The 24,713-nt window shown below is 37.0% G+C and overlaps 2 protein-coding genes and 1 non-coding gene across 3 annotated transcripts; 2 read left to right on the forward strand and 1 right to left on the reverse strand.

Moving 5' to 3' along the window:
- The first annotated feature begins 2,923 nt into the window (after positions 1-2,923).
- LOC126587758 (RING-H2 finger protein ATL65) lies at positions 2,924-5,251 on the forward strand. Its single transcript, XM_050252832.1, has one exon. It carries the CDS (start codon positions 3,161-3,163, stop codon positions 4,349-4,351), a length of 1,191 nt encoding a protein of 396 aa, XP_050108789.1. The 5' UTR covers positions 2,924-3,160; the 3' UTR covers positions 4,352-5,251.
- A 6,777-nt stretch (positions 5,252-12,028) lies between these two features.
- LOC126587760 (probable CoA ligase CCL6) lies at positions 12,029-17,753 on the forward strand. The gene is made up of 19 exons (XM_050252833.1): positions 12,029-12,341; positions 12,810-12,873; positions 12,996-13,085; positions 13,364-13,420; positions 13,595-13,643; positions 13,821-13,897; positions 14,169-14,208; positions 14,296-14,390; positions 14,497-14,661; positions 15,196-15,306; positions 15,397-15,484; positions 15,573-15,639; positions 15,718-15,793; positions 15,869-15,986; positions 16,273-16,518; positions 16,668-16,807; positions 16,948-17,130; positions 17,224-17,343; positions 17,509-17,753. Exons 1-19 carry the CDS (start codon positions 12,199-12,201, stop codon positions 17,554-17,556), a joined length of 1,977 nt encoding a protein of 658 aa, XP_050108790.1. The 5' UTR covers positions 12,029-12,198; the 3' UTR covers positions 17,557-17,753.
- TRNAI-AAU (transfer RNA isoleucine (anticodon AAU)) lies at positions 12,623-12,696 on the reverse strand. Its single transcript has one exon. It is a non-coding gene; the product is annotated as a tRNA-Ile (tRNA).
- Positions 17,754-24,713: the final 6,960 nt, after the last annotated feature.

The following is a 24,713-nucleotide window of genomic DNA, read 5'->3' on the forward strand; positions in this document are numbered from 1 at the left end:
ACAACAACAATCCCAATAGCAAAATTCTTCCTTATTCCCAAATATTCCCAGAAAATTTCCAAATTTTTTTCCTTTGCCCCAGAAAATTTCAGAAAGAATGGATAGAGAAGGGGAGAGAGTAGCTTTGGGACAAAGAGAAATGGAGAGACAGAGAGGGAGGGGAGAGTAGCACGGGGGACGATTTGCAAGAAAAATGATTTGAAGGATGTTTTCTTGCAGGAAAGAAGAAGGAGAAAAGAAGTGATGGGGAACGAAACTAAAGAGGAAGAAAAGGGAAGAACTCTCCAGAGAGAGCAGTGGAGTGTCTGGCTGTGTACTTTAGAAATAAAAAAGAAAAAGCTTGATTTAGTAATAAAATATTATTGAATTAATAATAAAATATTATTAGATGTGTATTATATAATATAATATTATAGTTATTAATTATCCTGTTTTTTAGTCCGACGCTGCACCAAACGTTTCACTAAGCTAGTCCAGCTTAGTCTAGTCTAAGTCAGTCCAGCTTAGTCCCTGAAGCTAGTCCAGTCCGAGATAGTCCGATGCAACAAACGCACCCTAATTGTCTTAATGCCTGATCACCATTAGGATCTTTAGAAATTTAATTTGATGCAATTTTGGTCAGCAGGTTCCCTAAAATTGACGTTGGCTTCTTGTGATTAATAATTGTAATTTCACTTAGGATGAATACCACGTCTTAAGGGTTGCATGATTTTTCAAAGGGTTTTCATAAAGCATAATGAGTCTTTCATGTTCAGATTTGATCCGAACGTCCGGACGGGTTGCATGTTAGATATACGTTCTATGTTGGAGGTTCCAAGTAGAATATGAATTAGGAAAACCTAACCTTCAAAGTGGCATATGTAGATCATAAGTAATTGGTAAAAGTTCATAGGATTGCTAGGTGATGGTGAAACCCTAGTGCTTCTTAATTTGATTTCTCCCAAAACTATTTTCTTTTCCTTCTAGTTTTTAATATTGCAGATTGTCTTATTTTTATTAATTAAATTCGTTTTTAATTTAAGTAGTTTATAAAATCAGTCATCTCAATTTCTACTTTACAATAATTAATTGGAATTTGGTTTATTTCGAATTATTTAATAATCCCTGTGGAGAATGACCTTGCGAGATCCGTTTATATTACAACAACCTTGTGATTCTTGCAAGTAAAATAGGAGATTTAAGCCCGTTCACATGAGTAGTAAAAATCCTATCACTTCCGTCTCCAACCGAGGGCCATAAGGCCAGAGGGCTCGTTTTCGCCCTGTCACAAAAAACCGTCTCTAACCGAGGGCCAAAGGGTCATAGGGCCAAACATAATTTATTATTTAAAAACTACAACTTAAATGTTGTCTAACTTTCATGTTGTTAAATGTTTTTTTTATGTTGTATAATTTTTACGTAGGTTAATGTTATTTAATGTTGTTTCATATTGTTTAATATTGTTTAATGTTGTTCCATGTTACTTAATTTAATTTAATGTTGTATAATGGTTTAGGAAGTTATAGGAAAAAAAATAGAATTAAAAAAAATACAAAACAAATTTTGTGAAATAGAAATTATAGGAAAAAAATAGAATTTAAAATAAAATGAAACAAATTTTGTGAAATAGAAGTTATAGGAAAAAATGGAATTTAAAAAAAAATATGAAACAAATTTTGTAAAATAAAAGTTATAGGAAAAAAATAGAATTTAAAAAAAAATATGAAAAATAGAAGTTATAGGAAAAATTTTGTAAATAAAAAATAATAATAAAACTGTTAAAAAAAATCAAAGCATTCATGTCGGTTATAACCGACAATAATACATATAAGAGTAAGATTGGGGGTTCATGCATTATGATGAATATTTTTATGCTAACAGGAGCTTATAAAATATCAATTATGTGTTTTAGAAGAACCTGATTTGCTGGAAAGCCTTTGAATGCTAATTGTAGAAGATCCTTCTCCATTGTTGGATTTTCATCTTTAATGCGTTCTATCACGTTCATTATAAAAAGAAGTAATTGAAATATTAGTTCAAGAAATTAAAAGTTAGTCGTAAAAGAATGATTGAAACGTAATCCTCCCCTGATTGAAGATGGACAAATTCTCTTTAGTGCAGCATTAAGAATGTGCTCATAACGTATTGGAGGCCTATTTTACCGATGAAATATAGAGAAAGGGAGAGAGGCAGCAAGCAAAGATAAAAGAGAGAGAATTGGGTGAATTTTGTGTTGTGATTTCTCACCCCATTGTGCCTTATTTTTAGTGGTAAGGAAGGAAGAATCATTACCTTTCAAGTAATACATTACGACTAGGAAAACTATCTACAAGAGATTATAGAACTTTATAAAGATTTACTAGGATTGACATAATCACAATCCTAGTGAAATTAGGACCGCCACACTACATATTTTTGTTTTTTTTAATTTTTCAGAAGAATAAATATTAGATTACTAATAAACTCAGCCAAATCGAAAATTCCAATTCAATTGCACTATATCTTACTAGTTTTAATGTGAATTCTTTCAAAAAAAAAATCGGATTTGAAACTATAGTTTTAATGCGGAACAACATGGAAACATTAACTGTCAAACAATTAAATTGCCGAATTGGTTAGGATATTTGTGAGTATGCAACTAGTTAAGATTTTTCAACAGAGTGAATTTTATTTGAAGAAATTTTTGTGAATTGCTAAATTGGTTAGAATATTTATGAGTATATGCGAGTAACGAATTAAGATTTTTCAACAGAAAGAGTTTTATTTGGAGATATTTTTCTTGTCACGTAATATCTTATTTTTCATATTACAACACGATTAAAATCAGTGTTACCAGCAAAATATCCCGCTTACTTGGTCTTGTTCAGAAATTAAAATGAGGAGGATTATAAAATATGAAACAAACATAGTCCACATGGAAAATAAAGTGGTGCATTCCGCAGATGAAAATAACAGCTGGACGCGGTCTTAAATTCAGCGACGCTGATGTGTCGTAGGCAGCGATCACCCCGAAACGAATCGAGTAAGACCAAACCGACTATACCAGTCAACCAAAAGCATTAACCCCCCTTCCCTCCTCTTTCCCCCACTCTCCCTCTCTCTCTCTTCACTCTTCAAAACACCCACCGCCGCCAATGATTCCTCCTCCACCTCCTCCGCCACTGTATTAATACTCATAAAAATGGTCGTTGCATCCCCATCTCCTGCACACGCCCCCACTCTTTCCACCATCTTCATCACCACCTCACTCCATGCATCATCCCCGCCGTCCAAGTACCCCATCGACTTCTCCCCGCCCTTAATCGCCATGGTCGTGGTCGTCGCCACCGCCTTCCTTATTGTCACTTACTCCCGCCTCATCTCCCGCCACGTCATCCCGCCAATCCTCCGCCTCCAACGACGCTGGCACCACCGCCGTCGCCGCTCCTACCTCCCATCATCCATCGGTGACATCGACTCCCCGCCCTACGACTCGTCGCTCGACCCCGCCGACATCGGCTTCCACGTGTTCTCCCCCTACGGCCTCGACGAGTCGGTGATCAAAACAATCCCCCTCTCTCTATACACATCAAAACAATCCCTCCTCAGCCGTGACTGCGCCGTTTGCCTGATCGACTTCCAAAACGACGACTACGTTCGAACGCTGCCGGTCTGCTCGCACGTGTTCCACGTTGACTGCATCGACATGTGGCTGCGATCTCACGCCAACTGTCCTCTCTGCCGGGCCGGAATATTCCGTCCGGAATCTCCATTCGTTCCGTTGATGGCCGCAAGGATCAGGCCCAGCCTCGACGACACTGTTTTCCGGAGCATCGCGCTCGAGCCTCTTGCCGAAGCTACGGCGCCGTGTGATTCCGATTCGTTAGTCACCGAGATCGAGAGGTGCGCGGAGGAGCGATCGCCGAGGAGGAGCTCCAACTACTGGGAGGATTACCGGATCAACGGCGGAGATTTTGTTTTAAAGAGGTCGCACTCGTTCGGGTTCGAGCGGAGCTCGGCGTCGGCGGAGAGGATGATGGTGACGGAGCCTGCGACGGCGTCACCGTGGCGGTACCGGAGAGGAAGCTTCTGGAGCAAGCGGCCGTCGCCATTCGGGTCGTTGACGAAGCCTCGAGTCTTCTCCTTCAGATCATCCTACAGAGGCGGCGTCAGCATGAAGTCGCCGTTCTTCCGCCGTAAAGGCTTCTTCCCGCTGTCAGAGTCGAGCGCGAGATTCTCCGGCGCCGGAACCGGTGGATATTCGCGGCGTAGCAAGTCGATGACAAGTCCGATGTTCGGAAGATCATCGGGGTTATCGGCTTTCTCATCGAGCCGGCTAAGGTGCGGAGATCCGGAGGCGCTGTTGTCGCCGGAGAGGTTTAACAGGAGATAGGAACGAAGGAAGCGAGGTTAAATTCCGGATCGACACGTGGAGGGTGGTGATGGAGCTAGGGCGGGGTGGATCGGACGGTGGGAGATGGGTGGAGGCAAAGGGGGGAGGAGAGTTAATGGGGGCTGGTGCGGTCATTAACTAGGGGGGGCTGCTGAGACGGCATTTAATGCCCAGAATTGACGAGAGAGAGGAAGAGCAAGAAAAAACACACAAATCAAAACTGGGGTTTTAATTTTACGGAGAGAGAGGAGAGAGAGGATCATAAATGTGGAGAAATTTAATGGGTTTTGGCGCCATTTATTTATTTAGGGGGAAAGATTGGGTTAGCCTTTAAATATAGGGCTGCTTATGTAGAGCAAACCGACCGACAACCATACAATTTAGAGCATGTGGGAAGGAGTTGACAAATCACTTGTGCATGTGAACTATACAACAGGGGTAGGCGTAGCTAGGGTTATCCAGTTACGGCTTAGGGTTTAGAGTTTAAGGTTTAGGGAGAAACTTGTCACAAAATTTTGAAGAGATGGGAAGTGCGGATAGGGGGAGGATGTGAAGTGCAATGCGGGTGGAGTTAGAGGCTTTGAGTGCTTGTCCTTGTCATTCTTTTTATCTTCCTTGACTTTGGAAGACATGGATGTGTGGTCGTTGTTGCATTGCAGTATTGCGCATTGGGCAAAGTCAAAGCTAAGTGGGTCAAATTGGAATTTGGGTGGTTTCCAATTACTTGGGAGGCATGCTTAGGGTTTTGAGAAGGGAAAAGAATGTTAAATGTCATTTTTGGTGTTTTACTTACGTGTCTTGTGTAATATTATTGTAGCATTTGTCAGATGAGTTTATGTTACCTTTGTTTTGCTCTTATTGAAAGAGAAGTAATTCCATTTTGATGCATGGATTCGATTATATTGCGTATGGTAAACATATTTACTTGGAATGACATAAGTTATTAATCCGAGAAATCAACTAAATCAGTCCAATTATGAGCTTTAAGTATTATAGGATTATGGATTATAATGTGGATCCCGTATGTTTTTCGTTTTTGTATGTATATCATACTCTCATATGTTAATCGGTGCACGATAAGTTATGAATCAGAATACTTTCCGAATATTAGGGCTCCATTACTAGTTCTTAAGGTTGAATTATTGTTTGGTTGTGCCTGCTTCCTTATGATTTCTGCTGAATATCAGTTTCCTGTTGTAAAAATTATGAGAATAATTGAATGCCTACATGGGAATAGCAGTGAATAGTAGGAAATAGTTTGTTGTGTTATGTTTTTTCAAAAGTGGTTTATCACGGATGATTGTTTGATTTGTTGCGGGTGATTTTCATTCTCTGTAAACCTACAAATGTGGCTCTATAAATAGAACACTCCGCGGGTGATCTAGACACAACAACTAAAAGAAAGAAAATAACTGAAAGCAATAATATCAGTATCCCTCCATTTCTCTTTTTATCTGCAATCCTTTTATGTTATAGTTACGAAACAAAACAGTATGATATTTTACACCCGTTTTGCTCATGTCCTTAACAAAGGTTATCTCTCTAATTTTTGCCTATTTATAACATTTCCATATTTGTCTTATTTTTCATTTCCTTTTGTGTAACCTGGCTGCCTTTTGGTGTTTGGTAGTTTTGTTGGTTAACTAGTTCTCTAGTTGCCCTTGTAGCCTTGTCCTAAATTGGCCTACTTTTTGTTTACAACTACAAGCATCTGTTTTTTAATCAGTTAACAGTTATTTGCTGTGATATATGGGATATTTGGAAGAGCCAAAAAAGAACCCTTATGCAAGTAACAAGATCAATTTTGTGTGTGGAATTCTATAAAAGGAATTCTTTGAGGACTTGTATGACACGGCTGCACAAGTACACTATTACAATAATTTTATGTGTCAATAATATAAGTAAATGTGTTATTTTTTTTTTCTTTCTATATATCTTTGCATTATTAACATTGAACACTAATTAATGATGTACTCATGTCATACAAGTGACTCGGATTTCTTCAGCCTTGCCGTGATTAGCAAAATGCTTAATACAGACTGAGTGAATAAATGCGGAAAGCCCGATTTAACTTAAGCAACCAAAATGGGCTGCTGACAAAGGGTATAAACAATGCCCAACCAAGCCATTTTGGGCTTGGATGAAATTATAGTGGTGGGCCAAGTCGAAGTTAAAAACTCATTGGTGTGGGGGTTTTTTTTGGGCTTAATATTATTCAGTGATGAAGATTATAAAAGTCGTTTAGTTATTTAATACTATAGTCTAGTGGTATTTCTCTTTATTTGTAAGTGAGAGGTCTTAGATTCAATTCTCGCCAAAGTGAATTTGAACCACATTATTGTTAGCCTATTGTGAGGCTGATCCCACCCCCTCTGCTTAGTGTAAATAATATCGTTTGTTCAAAAAAATATTGAGAAAGAATGCATAACTCTGTAATTTAAGCTTAATCTACTCTGACTTAAGTCAAGATTATTTCAATGGGATATTGTGTACTGGTTGTCTTAGACATTTTGAAGACCGTATGCGAACTTTATAAAGGGACCTTCCTTAAGATGAGGAAGCATTTTAAACTATTTTTTCTTCAAATATCCTAGACTTTTTTAAACTCTTTTTTTCCAAACTCTTAAACTGCATTTTGACTCATGCAACTTTGGTTGCAATTATAGGCAAATTCAGGTTGTAGCTCTCCTTGTTTAATTAAAAAACAAAGGGAAATGGAGGCTTTCAATTTGTCAACACGTTGGATATCAGAAGTTGATCAACAAACAAACGTCCAAAGAGGTCACAAATATTGTTGGGATTTCAGCATCCAATACAAGTAGATAGCTTGCTCCAACCATTTTAGGCCACTGTTTAGGCTTATGCTACCAAAAATCCACCTTTACTTTTTGAGGTCATACCCAACCTCACCTGCACTGCATCTGCTTGTCTGGGTTGTTAGAAAATGCAGTCACCAAATTATTCATTTTTCCAAGAAACAAGAGAGAAAATCTGATACAGTCCTTTTAGGGCTGTAGAGAATTGGAAAAGGTAGAACAAAATGCAAGTTCGGAAAAATGCAAGTTCGGAATAAAGAGAAGCTTGACAGCCGAACTCGATAGTAACAATTTCATTCAAATCAGACTTGTCCTCCAACATCCCAAGCACGAGTTATTTATACAATAAAAGGAACATAAACTAGTACATGAAATAAATAGAGAAACCCAATAGACATAGTAGTTTTAACATTATTAGCCTTCTTAATCTTGGAATCTGATGGGTTTTGGACGTTCCTTGGCAATAGAATACTCATTAGATGATGCCCCTTTTGACTTTAATTCTATGTGTGACTCCTTAGATGATCCTTCATCAAAATCTGCAGGGAAGAGTTTGTCACGCGTGATAAATGGAGAAAAGGATAAGACATAGTAAGGTCGAATTAAGTAATGGGTTTGGCTACAGTAGTATGTAAGATTTAAATGTTGTAAAGATCCATTATATCCTCTATATCAATTTTAACGTGAATTTTCTAAATCACTAGTGGTTCGTACTAGGAATGCATCACCTGTAATTTGAAAAAAGTTGAGGTTTCATCATAAAACTAATTGACAATATAGAAAGTAATTCAACTTCTTATAAGCTCATACAATGTCCCTTCTCCCATCGGGATTTATTCTCAACATAATGAGAATTCCTTTCCCCTTCTCCTTTTGGGAATTATTTCTAACAAGTTTAAAGAAATGAGCACATTATTCTAACCAACTAATTTAATATTCGTTAAGCTGCATTTTTCTTCTATCTTTCTTTTAGAGCAAGAAAATGCAGTCATGAAACTATTGACTTCCAAGAAATAAAATCTGCAAGAGGTCCTCTCTCATGAGTCACGACGAATGAGATCAGGATAAGATAAGGTAAAGAGGTAAACCTAGACTTCTAGTCAGATTAGTAATAATAACAAAAAGGAATGCTAATAAGATCTGATGACTGGCATGTTCTCTAATTAAAAATTCTTTTGTCTAATTAAATTTCATTAGAATTTCGATTGAGAGAGGGATTGCTGAGTCCCAAGTGATCATGTAAAACTAGCAAGGGATGGATTACAAAATGTTTAATAGGAAGAATTAGAAATGTACCATATGCACACCTTTTAACTGTTGAAATACCTCACATCCATTGTATCTTTGAAAAAAGAAATGTTTAAATATCTTAACCTTGCTCTAACTAATACTGATGACTTTTGTGATAAAACTTCACACCTAATGAATTGTGTATGTGGTAATCACAAAGTTGGGGGATAATATCGGTGTTGTTGGAAGTGGGCATTTGGTCCATTTATTTGATAATTCAACATGATATCAGAGCCAAATAGCGGGTCTGTACTGTATTGTTACGTGATGGGTGTGTCCTCCTGGCCCTGCGTGTAGGGTGAGTCTCCTTGGCTCCATATGGTTGTCGATGTGTGGATCTCCCATGTGTGACCCAGTAATTGGGTCCCATGTAAGGGGCATGTTGAAATATCCCATATCAACCGTATCTCTAAGAAAGAAGAGTTTAAATATCTTAACCCCGCTCCAACTAGTATCAAGGCATTTTGTGATAAAACTTCACACCTAACACCTGATGTGATAAAATCCCGCACATGACACCTGACAAATTGTACAGGTGATAATTACAAAGTTGAGGATAATATCTGTGTTATGGGAAGTGGACTTTTGATCAATCTCTCTGATAATTCAACATTAACTAAGTAGCTATATAAGTAAATCGGTCTCACATACCTTTCTAATGCTCATATGATTTATTTATAATCTCTTTTATCTAATATTTTGTCGCCACTTGACCCTGAGACTTGAAAATTCCTAACATAGCCATAAGAGTCTCTTACAATAAACGGAGGATGTATGCCATCTTAAGTGTAAGAGAGTGAACACATTACTCTAATTAGCTGATTTAATCTTAAAAAACTCTAAAACACTAGCTAAAAAAAATCTTCTTGAAGTGAAAAATAATTTACTTAGGCAAGGTTGATTAGATTAAAATTCTTTAAGGTGTCCTAACTTATTTTTCATTTATGTGACTGAACCATACAATTCTGATTAGATTACACTAGTCTTTATGCACCCGCGTGAATGCGTTAATTGCTTCAATAATTTTTTTTTATGACAACAAAAATTCAAATATTTGAAGTAAATGAATAATATTCGAATATACTAGAAGAAAACCAATCAAAACAACTGAATCCACATAATAAAATCAGTCTTTCAATTTCCATTTACATTCTATTGAATTTACATTAAGAATAGAGAAAATAATATTTAATAGATAACTGATTGAATTAAATTATTGTTAGCCCAGTGTGAGGCTAAGCCCACCTCTTCCCCTTTAGTGTAGAAAACATCGTTTGTTCAACAAGAAAAAAACATGATCATTTGACAACTAATTGAATCATATTAATATGCGCGTGCGAAAGACTTTTTTTTTGTTAATTTTTTTTTTTATAATTGGCACTACGTGCCTCTTAAGTGTTTAAAAATAGAGAAAACAATATAACTAATTGAATTGCATTATTGTGCACGTGTGAAAGACCTTTTTTTATCACTGGCGGTACGCGGCTCTTTAGATGTTTTGAACGTGTTTAAAAATAGAGAAAATAATTTTTAATAAACAACTTATGGAATCACATTATTGCTAACCTAATGTGAGGCTAAGCCCATCCACTCCTTCTTATTGTAGATAATATCGTTTGTTCGAAAAGAAAAAAATAATCATTTGACAACTAATCGAATTACATTATTATGCAAGTGCGAAAGATTTTTTTTTATAACTAGCACTACGCGCCTCTTTAGATGTTTTGAATGTGTTTGAAAATAGAGAAAAAAAATATTTAATAAACAACTGATTGAATCACATTATTGCTAACCCAATGTGAGGCTAAGCCCACCCCCTCATCCTTAGTGTAGATAATATCGTTTGTTCGAAAAAAAAATCATTTGACAACTAATTGAATCACATTATTATGTGCGTGTGAAAGACATTTTTTATAATTGGCACTACGAACCTTTTAAGATGTTTTGAACGTGTTTAAAAATAGAAAAAATGATATTAATAAACAACTGATTGAATCACAATATTACTAAACTATTGTGAGGCTAAGCCCACCCCATCTCCCTTAGTGTAGATAAAATCATTTGTTCGAAAGAAAAAAATCATATGACAACTAATTGAATCACATCATTATGGACGCGCAAAAAACCTTTTTTATAACGGGTACTACGTGCCTCTTAAGATGTTTTGAACATGTTTAAAAATAGAGAAAATTATATTTAATAAATAACTGATTGAATCATATTATTGATAGCCTATTGTAAGATACTAATTAAAAAAAAACTGTATAAAAAAAAGCTGTAAAAAAAAGAATTAATTATTAAAAAATGTTGTTTATATAATAAAAATATCCATGCATTATTTTGAATTGCTTTTGAACTTTTTTTATTTGGAAGACATTTTTGTCCACTTATTTTTAATGAAGGCTGTGACTCTAAAAAAACACTGTTCCCAGCAGTGTTGGCTTTTTATATAGAGATTTGACTTATGTGAGATTGTTTAATTAATTGTTTCAAAAAATTGGAGAATCCTATTTTGTCCATGTGGAAAGAAACCCATCTCGTCAACAGACTTCTTCTCTACTTTATCGAAGGAGGTCATCAGTGAATGTTTTGGCAACCAATAAAAGATACCAAATTGGTATTACCAATCTCATCAAAATGTACTTAGAAAGGGATCCTCTCCGGGTTATTTTCACTTAATTCTTTTCATCAAATAATTTTGATCCTTAAAATTTAATTTAACAGCTAAAAATACGGGCCAACTTTAAAAGTTATAATAACTTTAACCGTTTGATCAAATTAAGGACCCATATTGTTTGATGGAGATGATTAGGTGGAAGGGATCTGGAGATATCCCTTTCCAATGTACTTGACAACATTTTTGATATCATAATATATTTACACTAGAGAGCAAATGAATAATTGGATCAAACACGTCATTTACAAAATTTAAAGTTGAAATTTCTCACTTACAAGTAAAGAAAATTACTATTACACTAGAAGACTAATTGGCAAAGAAATGACTCCTAAAACATGAGAAATGATAAGGACACACTCCTTTAAGCTTCTCAAATACCCTTATAAACATTTTAGGTCGAACATGATCAATCACCAACAACACCAATAGTACCCCCAACTTAACCACTTATTACTAGGTGGGGATTTTATCACAGCATGCCTCTTTGATATTAGAAATGAACCTTCCACATATAAGTTGTGTATTACTTACTTAGATTTTCCATGCAAGACTATTCTCCAATTCATATGTGTTTAACCATGTCTATTAATTCTGTTTAATTTATTTAATCTGATAGCTCAAAAATAAAGAGTAATATGTGAGAAGTTGAAGTAGAGGTACTAAAATTATTTATTAGTCCCTTATTTTGCATCACAAAAACAAGGATTAAGGTTTAATAAGATAATAAAAAGCAATTAGATTAAAGAAACACTACACAGAGCAAGGACTTCACCAAACTCCATCTACCATTATAAATGCAATGCCAGTTATTCCTCACCAATCTACAAGACATGCATCCATACAGCTACCTTGAAGACCCTCTCTCATAAACACCGCTATAAATTGGTTAAAATTTATTGCATTCAGCTGACTTAATCTCCCCCACCGCCACCTCTCCACCTCCATTTCTGCTTCTGGTTATTAGTTACCAGTCACATTCACCAGAAGCTAGCCCTTCCATTATATTTGTTTCAGAATCTCAGTTCTTTACGTGTGCCTGAAATCTCAGTTGGGTAAAAGGGTCCATGGATTTCATAGTGAAGGTTGAGGAACCGAGGCCAGCTGCCAACGGGAGGCCGTCAGCGGGGCCGGCGTATCGGAGCATTTACGCTAAGGATGGTCTCATGGAGTTGCCGGAGGGGTTGGAGTCTCCTTGGCAGTTTTTGAGGTACATTATCATCCCATTTTGGTACTTGTTTTTTTTTTTTTTTTTTTTTTTTTTTTTTCATGTCTTGTTAAAATTTGATGTGCGTTATGGATCAGAATAATGTACTTTAAATTGAGTGTCACATGTTTCTGTTGAGGGCAGTTGAATTGAGCTTGTTGTTTGTCTGGATCCTCGGAAAATGGACAGATAAATTTCTCAGGAAAATGTAAATATTTATTCCTCATAGCACTCACTCATCAGATCGAAATCAAATTAATAGCAGAAAGAAGAAAACAAAAAAATGGCCCATGCAGGTCTCGAACCTGCGACCTTCGCGTTATTAGCACGACGCTCTAACCAGCTGAGCTAATAGGCCAGTTGATGATTCCGCTAGTATAATTAATAATAATTCTATGTTTTAATCATCATATAAAATCTGATTCGAATTTCTGCTTGAATTCATGGCTGAAACTCTGGTGTTACTTGCAGTGACTCTGCTAAGAAATATCCGAGCAACCCAATGCTTGGGCGGCGGCAGGTCACCGACACAAAGGTAAAGCTTCCATTTGAGCAAAAATAGCACCAACCCATTGAAACCCATGAGCTAATTTTTTTTTTCCCAATTAAGATTATCAAAACCCAATTTTTAATAAATTTGTTTATTGGAAATGATAGGTGGGTCCGTATGTGTGGCTTACGTATCAAGAGGTTTATGACGCTGCCATTCGAATGGGTTCAGCCATCAGAAGCCGCGGTGTCAATCCTGTAAGTCACATGCAAATTAAGTATACATGCGGTAGCGCTCAAACGCTAACTAGTAAGTTAATAGGGCACTAACCTGACGGTGAATAAATTAATGTGCTCCTGTGTCATGGTTTTATATGTTATCCAGAGTTTTGATGTGATCTATGGTTTGCTATGTAGAACTAATACTATTGTAGTTGAGAGTTGATGTAATAATGGTGCTGAAAATAGTTCTATAAAAAAAGGAAGCAAACTACGATTAGTCTCATGATGTTTTTGTATCTTTTACATGTTTACAGGGAGATCGTTGCGGTATATATGGATCAAACTGCCCCCAGTGGCTTACTGCAATGGAGGTGATGCTGTGTTTCGCGTTTTCATGATTGAATTTCCGTGTTTATGCATTCCATTCCGCGAATGCATGCTAATATTGACATTAAATTCTGTGACTATGGTTGAATGACTGTGATTTTGGGGACTGAATGCGACTTTCTGGCGTAATGCTTATTTGTTCTGTTGATGTTTTACAGGCCTGTAATAGCCAAGCCATAACATACGTTCCACTCTATGACACCCTCGGTATGTTTTTCCTTCTCCTTTGTCAATAGAACTCGGTGTGTATACCACCATGACTTTCAGAATACCTTTATATTTTCTTCGTTAATATCATTTCCACGGGCAATTAGACTTTTGATGATGGTGGTTGAGTTTGATTAAATATAGCTGATTAGCTTTTCATGGTTGTTCGTGTTACAGGTGCTAATGCGGTTGAGTTCATCATCAATCATGCTGAAGTTTCAATAGCTTTTGTTCAAGAAAACAAACTCCCTGCTGTAAGTTTGCTTTCTATCCATTTCCTTAAGTACAAATGCACAAGACTATTGATGTCATTTAGTTTGGTACTAAAAGTATCCTAATCCAACTCCTTGGTACCAAAACCTCAGATAAATACGAAGACCATCTTACCTTTGGATATTTCTACCCTAAATAGTTTGACGACCGTCTTACTTAATTTCCCAATACATATGTGGTATTTTAGTTTTGAATTTCAGTTTTTTTCTAATATGTTCTGATGTCCTGCTCATATGGTAATGCTTTGCGCAGGTTCTGTCATGCCTTCCAAATTGTTCTACCAATTTAAAAAGTCAGTCATCTTCAATTCCCTGAAGATTTGGAATTTGAGGTGCAATTGCTGCAGATTGTAACTCAGTTATGCATTTTCTTTTTACAGCAATTGTCAGCTTTGCAAATGTTTCTAGCGCTCAAAAGGAGGAAGCTGAAGGACTGGGGGTATCTTGTTTTTCTTGGGAGGAATTCTCTCAGTTGGTAAGTTGTTTATGTTGTCCTTCTTATATAAATTCCCTTCGTTGGTAAAGGATTCGCCAACTTATTTTTCAATAATGTAAAATGACCTCTCCACACCTTTTCTCAGGGAAATGCAGATTGTGAACTACCTCCGAAACGGAGGACTGACATTTGCACAATAATGTATACAAGCGGAACAACTGGAGAACCAAAAGGTGTACGTATTAGTAATGGAGCAATTATGTCAGAAGTATTGTCTGTGGAGCAACTACTATTTCTAACAGATAGAGTGGTAAACAACTGAACACACTATTTCCTAGCCTTTTTACGATATATATTGCTGGAGTCCAAATTAGTGTTTTTTCTGCCTCTCAAAGTTAAATTAGAAAAAAGGGAGGATAGCTCCCGGCACTTGGCATGCTTAGTTTGAGTGTGATTTGGTGACGGGCATTTTGAGTAGTTATTTCGTAGCCCTTAATTATGATAAATTAGTACCTTCATGTAGTTTAAATGGACATCAGAACAAGACCCTACTGAAAAGTCGATGTTGTTGTGGTTGGTCTTTCCAAACAACTATTTAAACTATAAGTAGTAATACCTTGCTAAGTAAGTCATCTCGTAGTTGAGCCTAGACCGCTTCCCCACCCATCCCAATGCCACTTGAGCTAGAGCTCATAAAAAAGTCATCCGCTCATTCAAGGGTGCTCATTTGCAGAAAATTTTCTTTCCGAAGTTCTGTTACTGCGATATGAGAAATTATTTCCTTTTGCTAATCATGGTGCATTAAAACTACAATACTGATCTCATGAAATCAATTCTAATACAGTGTACGGAAGAAGATTCATATTTTTCCTTTCTTCCATTGGCCCATATATATGATCAAATAATGGAGAGTTATTGCATCTACAAAGGATCCTCTGTAGGTTTCTGGCGAGGAGTAAGTATATAAGACTCATATATCTTTCAAAGTTATCTCTTTTCTTAAATAACTTGTTTCTGATGTGATTTCTTTCTTGAACTTGGGCAGGATGTCAGATTTCTACTCGAGGACCTTCAGGAACTAATGCCTACTATGTTTTGTGGGGTACCTAGAGTGTATGATCGCATATACTCTGGTAAAATATACATCATACCAATCCTGATAAATTACTGTCTTTGATTTTTTTTAATTCTAAATAGTTGGCTTAAACTTTGTGCTCGCAGGTATTGTCAACAAAGTTTCATCTGGGGGTGTATTGAAGAAGACATTATTCCAATATGCTTATAACTAGTATGAATCCCGAAAAGCTCCCCTTTTTGTTTGCATTTGCATTCCTGCAATAAAACTAATGAAAGATTTAATTGACAGCAAGTTGGCGAATCTGGAAAAGGGTCTCCCACAAGAAAAAGCAGCACCTCTCTTGGATAAACTTGTCTTTGATAAGGTTTGTTGTTGCATCCTTCGCCGTTCAATTATTGAATAGCTGTTTTACACTCTAACAAAATGTTACTTGTGGTAGATAAAACAAGCGTTAGGGGGACGAGTTCGTATATTGTTGTCTGGTGCTGCCCCTTTGCCTAGGCATGTGGAGGAATTTTTGAGGGTCACCAGCTGCAGCACTTTATCACAAGGATATGGTATGGTTGAAGCATCTCTGCTTTATGTCATCTAGGAATGATATAGAGATCGTAGGAATGGTGCTGCTAGAATTTACCTAATTGACTAATCGACGTAGGTTTTGTAGTGACCTTATTTTTTAGTGCAATGGAAAGAAGCTGGTATAAATTATTTATTGGTTGAAATATTAAGTGTGTTTTGAAAGTTCAATGACGCGAGCTTCTACTCATCTGCAGTAGTTTTATAAAGTTCCCTTCATAATGAAAAAGAACCTTCCATCAACTTGCTAAACTCTTTTACATGTAGGCCTTACTGAAAGCTGTGGTGGTAGCTTCACGTCCATTGGCAATGTTTTTCCTATGATTGGAACTGTCGGTGTCCCTATCACAACTATTGAAGCAAGGCTTGAGTCAGTGCCGGAAATGGGATACGATGCACTTTCCAGTGTGCCCCGTGGAGAGATTTGCCTGAGAGGAACAACCTTGTTTTCTGGTTACCATAAGCGAGAAGATCTAACAGAGGAAGTCCTTGTTGATGGGTGGTTTCATACAGGTAAACTTTAAACAGTCAGCCATAAAGTTGTCGCTTGATGCCCAATGTTTTGTCTTCTTGTGAAGATGTCACCACTGGACATCTTAGAAAATTTTGTTGATGCTTAATTGTTGCGTTGAAATGTGATGGTGACTTTGATTTCATTGCAGGTGACATTGGAGAATGGCAGACAGATGGAGCAATGAAAATCATAGATAGGAAAAAGAATATATTTAAACTATCGCAAGGTGAATATGTTGCGGTAGAAAACATTGAAAGCAAATACTTGCAATGCCCTCTTATCACATCGGTATGTTGCTAGTTGCTAGACCGGGCCTCTATTTGCCTCCATATATGAGTTTTTATTTGTTGGTCTTTGTAATTTGTGGAAGTTCCCTCTGGTTTGTGTTTTGATTTTTATAAAGTTTTGGATTTTCCTCTGGTTTGCAGATTTGGGTATATGGGAACAGCTTTGAGTCGTTTCTTGTTGCTGTGGTGGTCCCTGACCCTAAGGCGTTGGAGGATTGGGCAGCAGAGCATCACTTGACCGATGATTTCAAATCATTATGTCAAAACCCGAAGGCAAGCAAGTACATTTTGGATGAGCTCAATGGTACTGGTCAGAAACAGCAAGTATGTTGATAATATTTCACCCAATTCCCTGTTTCAATTTCCATGGCGTATATGTCAATGTCTACTCCTCTAACTTGGAACACATTCCCGCAGCTCCGAGGTTTTGAGCTGTTAAAAGCGGTTCACTTGGAACCGAAGCCCTTTGACATGGAGAGGGATCTCATTACTCCAACATTCAAACTGAAGAGACCACAGCTGCTTAAATATTACAAGGTATGCCTCCTGGTGTCGTTTTCTATCTACTGCCTTGTCCAACAAGTCATGACTGGTGGCACCTAGAAGTACTTTTTAAGGGCCAACCAATTTTCCAAACACAACCCCCGATATTTCTCTGTCGAGCTAATGTTAATTTATATTTTGTCGGAATATCATCTGCAGGACCGTATTGATACACTGTACAGCGAAGGAAAAGGAGCAAGGGTATGACAGCGGTGTTGAAAGCTGTAAGCTATCGGATCAAACGTTTTTACCGCAATTTCCCAAAGATATTATTTCTGATATTTGAGGAACTATGTAAGAAAATAGTGGGTATCTGCTACCCACAAAGACACTGGATGGGCGCGATCCCGTCAAGTTAGTTTGTGTGTAAATAAAGATAACGTAAAAGCTCTTATTCCCGATAATTTCACATATCTGCTACCCAGAGTGTATATTTGTTTTATTTCCTTCCAAGTAAGAATGCATGATTTAGAGAAAGCAATTATCCTTCTTAGCCGAGGCTACTAGCGCAGGCTTGTAACCAAGCAAAACATTAAAGTGATTGATTGATTGCTTAAAGTCCAGCGTGGTTAGGTGAGGTTGAATAAAGCAATTCCTCTCTGATTTGAAGCCTCAAATGCTTGAGTCTACATTGCTAGCATACAAGTAAGCGATGTTATGCATTAATTTGTGTTCCCAACCCAACCCAATGTTCTCTATTCTTTTGGTTCAATTCGCATTGGAGGTGTGGTTCTAATGCTTATGTACTGTATCCCACACCAAAACAGACTCGGACAAAAGGAGGTGTGGTTCTAATGCTTATGTACTGTATCCCACACCAAAACAGACTCGGACAAAAGGATGACCCGGGAACTAACGCGTTGCGAAAGGCCGTCCATACCGAGCTGCTAGAGCTTCAATATGTTGTGGTTACGTCGGTAAACAGGCGAGATCCATGTTCAACTTGAGACACCAAGTGTAGTGATAGAACCCCGTTCCAACCCTAACTCAAAGACAGATTTCAGTAGAGTAGAACACCAATAATGTTCTTTTTTTGGGTCTTGAACAATGATAATATCATTTGTGCACACAAAACTGACACATTTATTAGAGAATATGGGGAAATGTATTGGTTTAGTGTGAACAAATAACATTGCCCCAAGAACACATATTTGAACTATAACTATTTTGCAACTACTAAATTAAGAAATGGCTCGTTTGTAGGAATTACAACAAGTACGGTTTTGTTTTTGTTATACCAATAGCTGCGTTTTCTGTTGGCCATGAGCCATAGTTTTTCATCAATAAATCCAAGCCAAAACCAAAACCAAAAAGAAAAAGTAAAGAACCACCACGGGGTGGCCTAGTGATTGGGGGCAAATCATGGGTTCAATTCCTGGCGCTAGTGAATCACATGATGGTGGCCAAGGAGAGGTTGAAATGCCTCTGTGAGTCTTCCCGGCAAGGGTGGACTGCGGTGGCAAAGCCACCAATCGGTCCCTTTTTTTTTTTTGGTTAAAGTTAAAAAAGAAAAAGAAAAAAAAAATGGTAAAGTAGGCGTAGATTTTACAACTACTTTGGCTAAAGCTAGTAGGTAGGACTGTCTGATGATCCTTGCCCTGCAAAAGTTAGGTTTACTACCACCTGGTTTGGGAGCTTCATTTGTTTTCGTTGTGAGAATACAACCTTCCACCAATGTCTATATAGTGTGCAGTTGCAGAAAGATGAGTGTGCGGGTGCAAAGCCAAGAGCTTATGCCTACCAACATAGCACCAAAGAGTGTAAACATGTAGAGAGAAGCTCTCCTATCCGATCAAGCCATGACCAACACAAAGAGAGAGTTGTCGAAATAAGATCTTCCGAAGAGGAAGCCACACAAAGTTTGTGAGCGTAGGAGAATAATAGGTCTCTTCTCAAAGCAATTTAGGAGTCAAGGACTCCTATCATTGCATTTTCTGAAATTTTGCATCCTCAACTTGGTGTTTGGACGGACTTTTCAAGATCCTTCAATGTACAGAGTTTTCAAAGAAATGAAAATTTTGGCAATTTTTTATAAGGTGAATCACTCGGAACTACAAAATTAGAGGGAAAATTTGATACTTCTCATACTTCTGAGGGATTCACCTCGTAAAAATTTGGCCAAAATTTTCGTCACTTTTGAATGTTCTCTACATTGTAGGATCTTAATAAGTTTATCCGAACACCATATTATGGATGCATAGTTTTCAGAAAATACGATGATACAAGTTTTGATTCCTCGATTGCTTTGAGAAGCTTCGACATATTAGCAAAGGTTTGGTGAGCTGTGCTGCCCACGTAGTAATGCTGGAGGATGAACACACTGGGAAGAGATATCGGAGATTATGAACATGGGGAAGATAATGACCTTCACAATGTCTGTGTATTAACAAGATTTTGCATTTTGTTTTGTTTTTTTTTTTTCAGGTGTGAAGTTTGAAGCTTGCTGTTTGGTTCTACTTTTGTGTTTCTGTGTTGGCTAGCGCTTTTGTGTTGCCTCATGTTGGAGAGAAGGAAAGAGGAAAAGTCACAATTTACACTCATGAATTGAAAGTTGTAATTAAGTTGCATTTCGTTTCTTCTTTTGGTGAAAAAAACGAGAGTTCATTTGCTATATAAAAACTCTAGTATTTCTTTCTATAAATAGAATAGGATTATACGAGATTAGCTCCTCATAATAGTCAATGTTGTAGGCATAGCACCCACCTGGCCGAAGAGAGGAGACCATTACTTTCGGGGGAAAAAAGACTCACAGTTACATTATCTATAAATAAATATACTTTCAACTTTCAAGAAGGGAGAAGGATGAACTGTATCTTCAATAAGGTTTCTGCTCACATTTTCATGATTACAAGTTAGACGACATGTACGGAAATACAACGAAAATATGAATTGTTGAAGGGATTACATGAATTAACAATTGAATATCAGAATGCTCAACGAATAAGACCAACAAAATAGAAAGAATATTATTAAAAGAATGAGAATGCCAAAACGGCTACAAAACCCTAAGAGGCTATATTGTGACTGACTTGTTATTCTACGAGTTACAAAGCATCATATATATAGAGAACTAACCTAATCCTAATAAGCAAGAAAACGAAACCCTAATACTAACGGGCTAAGCCCAAATTCAAACAATAAAATAAATAACTATTTTCCAACATTAACGACACAAAAAGGAACTTGAGAAAATGTAGAAACTTTCCACCAGGTTTGGTGAAAGCGTCTCTGAACCCACCGGCTACCCGGATGTGTTCTTGCAGCAAATAACCGGCGATGAGAAGACATTACAACATCAATCCAGTCGCCCCTCACAGTGTCCGCAGATAAATTAGGAGCAACCACTAGAAGAAGAATCAACGCTCCCGGCATTTCCAGCCAGTCTGGAGGTTATATATCATCATAGTTAGTGGCCACAACCGTAAACAGAATGGGATTAGTGAGCAACAATTTTTGTTTAGTTTGTCTGCTAATCAACCCCATCAGCTTTGTCAGTTGCTGCCAATATACTCTGTTCTTTTGGTTCAATTCACATTGGAGGTGTGGTTCTAAAGCTTATGTACCCACAGCAAAACAGACTCGGACAATAGGATGATCCGGGAGCTAACTCGTTTCAAAAGACGATCCATCCCGAGCTACTAGAGCTTCAATATGTTGTAGTAACCCCATTAAACAGGCGACAGCCTTGTTCAACTTGAGACACCAAGTGTAGTGATACAACCCCGTTCAAACCCAATCTCAGAGTTTCAAGTAGAGTAGAACACCAATAATGTTCTTTTTTCGGTCATGAACAATGATATATAATTTGTACACACAAAAATGAGACATTTAATAGAGAATACAAGCAAATGTGTTAGTTTTGTGTATACAAATAACATTGCCCCAAGAACAAATATTTGAACAAAAACTATTTTGCAACTACTAAATTAAGAAATGGCTCGTTTGCAGGAAATACAAAAATTATGGTTTTGTTTTTGTTATAGCAATAGCTGCGCTTTCTGTTGGTCGGTCAGCCAAAGATTTTTCATCAATAAATCCAAGCCAAACCAATACCAAAAAGAAAAAAGAAAAAGTAAAATAGGCGTAGATTTTAAGGAAAACTTATGAAAATGACTTGAAAACTTTGAGTTTTAATGATAACTATTTTTAACAAAAACTATTTTGCAACTACTAAATTAAGAAATGGCTCGTTTGTAGGAAATACAAAAATTATGGTTTTGTTTTGTTTTTTTTTTTTTTTTGAAGGGAATTATGGTTTTGTTTTTGTTATAGCAAAAGCTGCGCTTTCTATTGGTCGGTCAGCCAAAGATTTTTCATCAATAAATCCAAGCCAAAACCAAAAAGAAAAAAGAAAAAGTAAAGTATGCGTAGATTTTAAGGAAAACTAATGAAAATGACTTGAAAACTTTGAGTTTTAATGATAAGGACAAAATAAATGGTAAAGTGAATAGTACCAGGATTGACTTTTTAGTATAAAAATGTGGTTTTTCGTTAAAGTGAACAGTACCAGGAGTTTTTCGTTAAAGATCCCTAGATTTACAACTACTTTGGCTAAAGCTAGTAGGTAGGACTGTCTGACGATCCTTGCCTTGCCTTGCCAAAGTTAGGTTTACCATCTTCTGGTTTGGGAGTTTGATTTGTTTTCCTGGTGAGAATACACATGATAGGATTTTTAGTACTTACGTAAATGAGGTTAAAAGCATACAAAATACTTGCAAGAGTACAAATTTGTTGTAGTATATATACTCATGCAAGGTCGTTCTTCACATGAATTATTTAAATAATTTATGTAAAATCAATTCTTAATTAATTAATTAAAACAAAATTTTGGAAAATTTGATTTTGGAATTTTAGAAACTAAAAACGAATTTTAAATAACGTATATTTAACATGAATCTGTCTATGATATTCTGATCAAATGTAAACATGCAAGACTCATTAAGTTATGTGAAAACCCTTCGAAAAACCATGCAACACCTAAGAGCGTGATATTCGTCTTAAGTGAAATTACAATTATTGACCACAAGAAGCAAATACCCAATCCTCCGTTGATATTTCGACTGAATTGCATCCAATTACTTACCTAAATGGTGATCAAACATTAATACATAGAGACAATTTAAATACAGTGATTAATAATTCAAAGTATACATGCATAATATCATAAATAATTCAAAGTATTCATGGCCTCGCCCTAGCAAAAACGGGTTAGTTACACATATTCATAATTAAAATCAAAGAAAATATTATTATGAAGAAAAAGATTGAAAACACCTTAGAGTAAAAGTCTGAAATTCTCCAAGAACCTTAGCCAATTTCCTCTCTCCAAAGTCACATAAAAGAGAAGAAGAAAAAGACTTGCCCAGAAAAAAACTTGCCCTGCCAAAGACCTCTATCGCTCTACATAAGCTATCCAATAATCCCCTAATAAAAGTCTTTGGATCCAATTAGGACACCAAATAATAATAAAATATATTAGAAAATAAAGCCCGAATTAAGCTATTAGAATATGAAAGGAAATTGTCCAGCCACGTTTTATGTGACAGTCTGTCCCGAACGTATATATTATTCATCCTTGAGAGCGTGAAAATTTCTATTATACCCTTTTTATTATTGAGTTGTGTGTGTGTATAAACTAGGGTTTTGGACCAATAGGTTCTATTCCTTATTATTTGGACCTAATTAGAACAAAAGGCCTAAGGTTTTGGTTGATTGACTGCAACTGGACCACACACGCATACCTTCATCTTATCCCGTTGACCTTTCTCTCTCCTCCCTCTTGCATTTTCTTCCATGTCCGTACAATGGTACGGACAAACCTTGAACCTTCACTTTTGTCCTCAGATCGAACCAATGGAGACCATATTCAAGTTCCTTGCGAGCCCAGGAACCCAATGATACGAACATGAAGATCTCATTTTCCCGAGAACCCGAGAACCCAGTTTTGGGTTACTGTTCATTCACTCGTGATTTCGAAGCTTTTAGGAGATTTTAAGCTGCTAGTGAGCTTTAGGACGTCTTCACGAAGCTCGGAGAAGAAAAACGAAGTGTTTTGGATGTCAGGAAGTTGAGTTTGGCAAGTTTCAAGTTTGGCCGGATTATCGAAGTTTCTCCGGCGAGATTCCGTTGGTCTTAGGTCCCCAAAGTGGTAAGGTTTTGTTCCTCTCATCCTAAGCTTTAATTTGGCATAGATTTCGTGGATTTTGGTTTAAAATCGAAAAAGATGTGAAGGTTTGAGTATTTTTCCAGAAACCGGCACCCGCGACGATCTCGGACGATTCAAGGAAGACGAAGGGGAATATTCTGTCAAGTCTGACAGAATATTCTAATGGTGTCAGGTAACACCGTTAATTTCTGTTAAGGTTTTAACGGAATATTCCTATCAGCAGTTAAGTTTCAGTTAGGGTTTGGCCGCGCGTAGGGGCGCATGGTTGGTCGGAAAATTTTTCTAAAAATTTGGGGATGTTCCTGAGGTTGAGTAGATCATGGTGGTATATTCAAATACCCCATTTGAGTTATGTATGAGAAGTTATTTCCTAATTTTGTGTATATGCTTTAAATAACGTTTATTCAGTTATTTCGCATATAGGTGAAACCTATCCTAAGGATGAGCGCTATCAATTGAGGCTCAGGGGCTACGACCCTTCGACATATCAGTGAGTGGGCTTTTGGTTTTCTGTATATACCTATATACTTGAGATTTTTCCTAGAAAATGAATTTGAATGATTATACATTTTTGAAATGCCATGCAAAGTATCTACCTGTTTTATTTATGCATTAGTAGTTGCATATAATTATGACTGGTGCTGCGAACGCACAGGTAAGTGCTAGATAAGTTCATAAATTAAAGATTTGAGGTTACTTCAGTTATGTGAGATATGATGTGATGTATTGCGAGCTTATAAACCTGCACCCCAGTGTTAGTGCTCCCGCCCAGAGTTAGGGCACAGTCCTTCACGTGATGTTCACCTTCCGCACCATATGCTCACCTTGGATTCAAGTTAGGTGCACATGCTTGTCATACATACCACTTTAGGTGGTTCCGACTCGTAGGTGACCCGCGATTATTCGCACAACCTTCACGTGATTGTAGCATTAGAGCATATTTATTTTACACCTAGTCATGTCGTACATACCACTTTAGGTGGTTCCGACTCATGTGCATGATTTGATTTTGATATGATTGAGATTGGTTATGAGCTATATACTCAGCCGTGCAGATTGAGTTAGAGGGATTTGGATGATGCTATATTTGACATTGATATATTTTGCCTGGATTACTTATGGCATTGCATTGAGATACTTTGGCATGGTATACTTCTATGGATTTTCATCTTGAGTATGATTTCTGATAGAGCTTATT

This window comes from Malus sylvestris, chromosome 10 (genome assembly GCF_916048215.2).
Source record: "Malus sylvestris chromosome 10, drMalSylv7.2, whole genome shotgun sequence".
Lineage (NCBI taxonomy): Eukaryota > Viridiplantae > Streptophyta > Magnoliopsida > Rosales > Rosaceae > Malus > Malus sylvestris.

Bases quoted from the DNA above. Each gene is read 5' to 3' on its own strand.
- LOC126587758 (XM_050252832.1), top strand. From the start codon at position 3,161: ATGGTCGTTGCATCCCCATCTCCTGCACACGCCCCCACTCTTTCCACC.
- LOC126587760 (XM_050252833.1), top strand. From the start codon at position 12,199: ATGGATTTCATAGTGAAGGTTGAGGAACCGAGGCCAGCTGCCAACGGG. The intron at 13,898-14,168 runs GTAAGTTTGCTT...TGCTTTGCGCAG, and splicing joins AAGAAAACAAACTCCCTGCT to GTTCTGTCATGCCTTCCAAA. The intron at 16,519-16,667 runs GTAAACTTTAAA...ATTTCATTGCAG, and splicing joins TGATGGGTGGTTTCATACAG to GTGACATTGGAGAATGGCAG.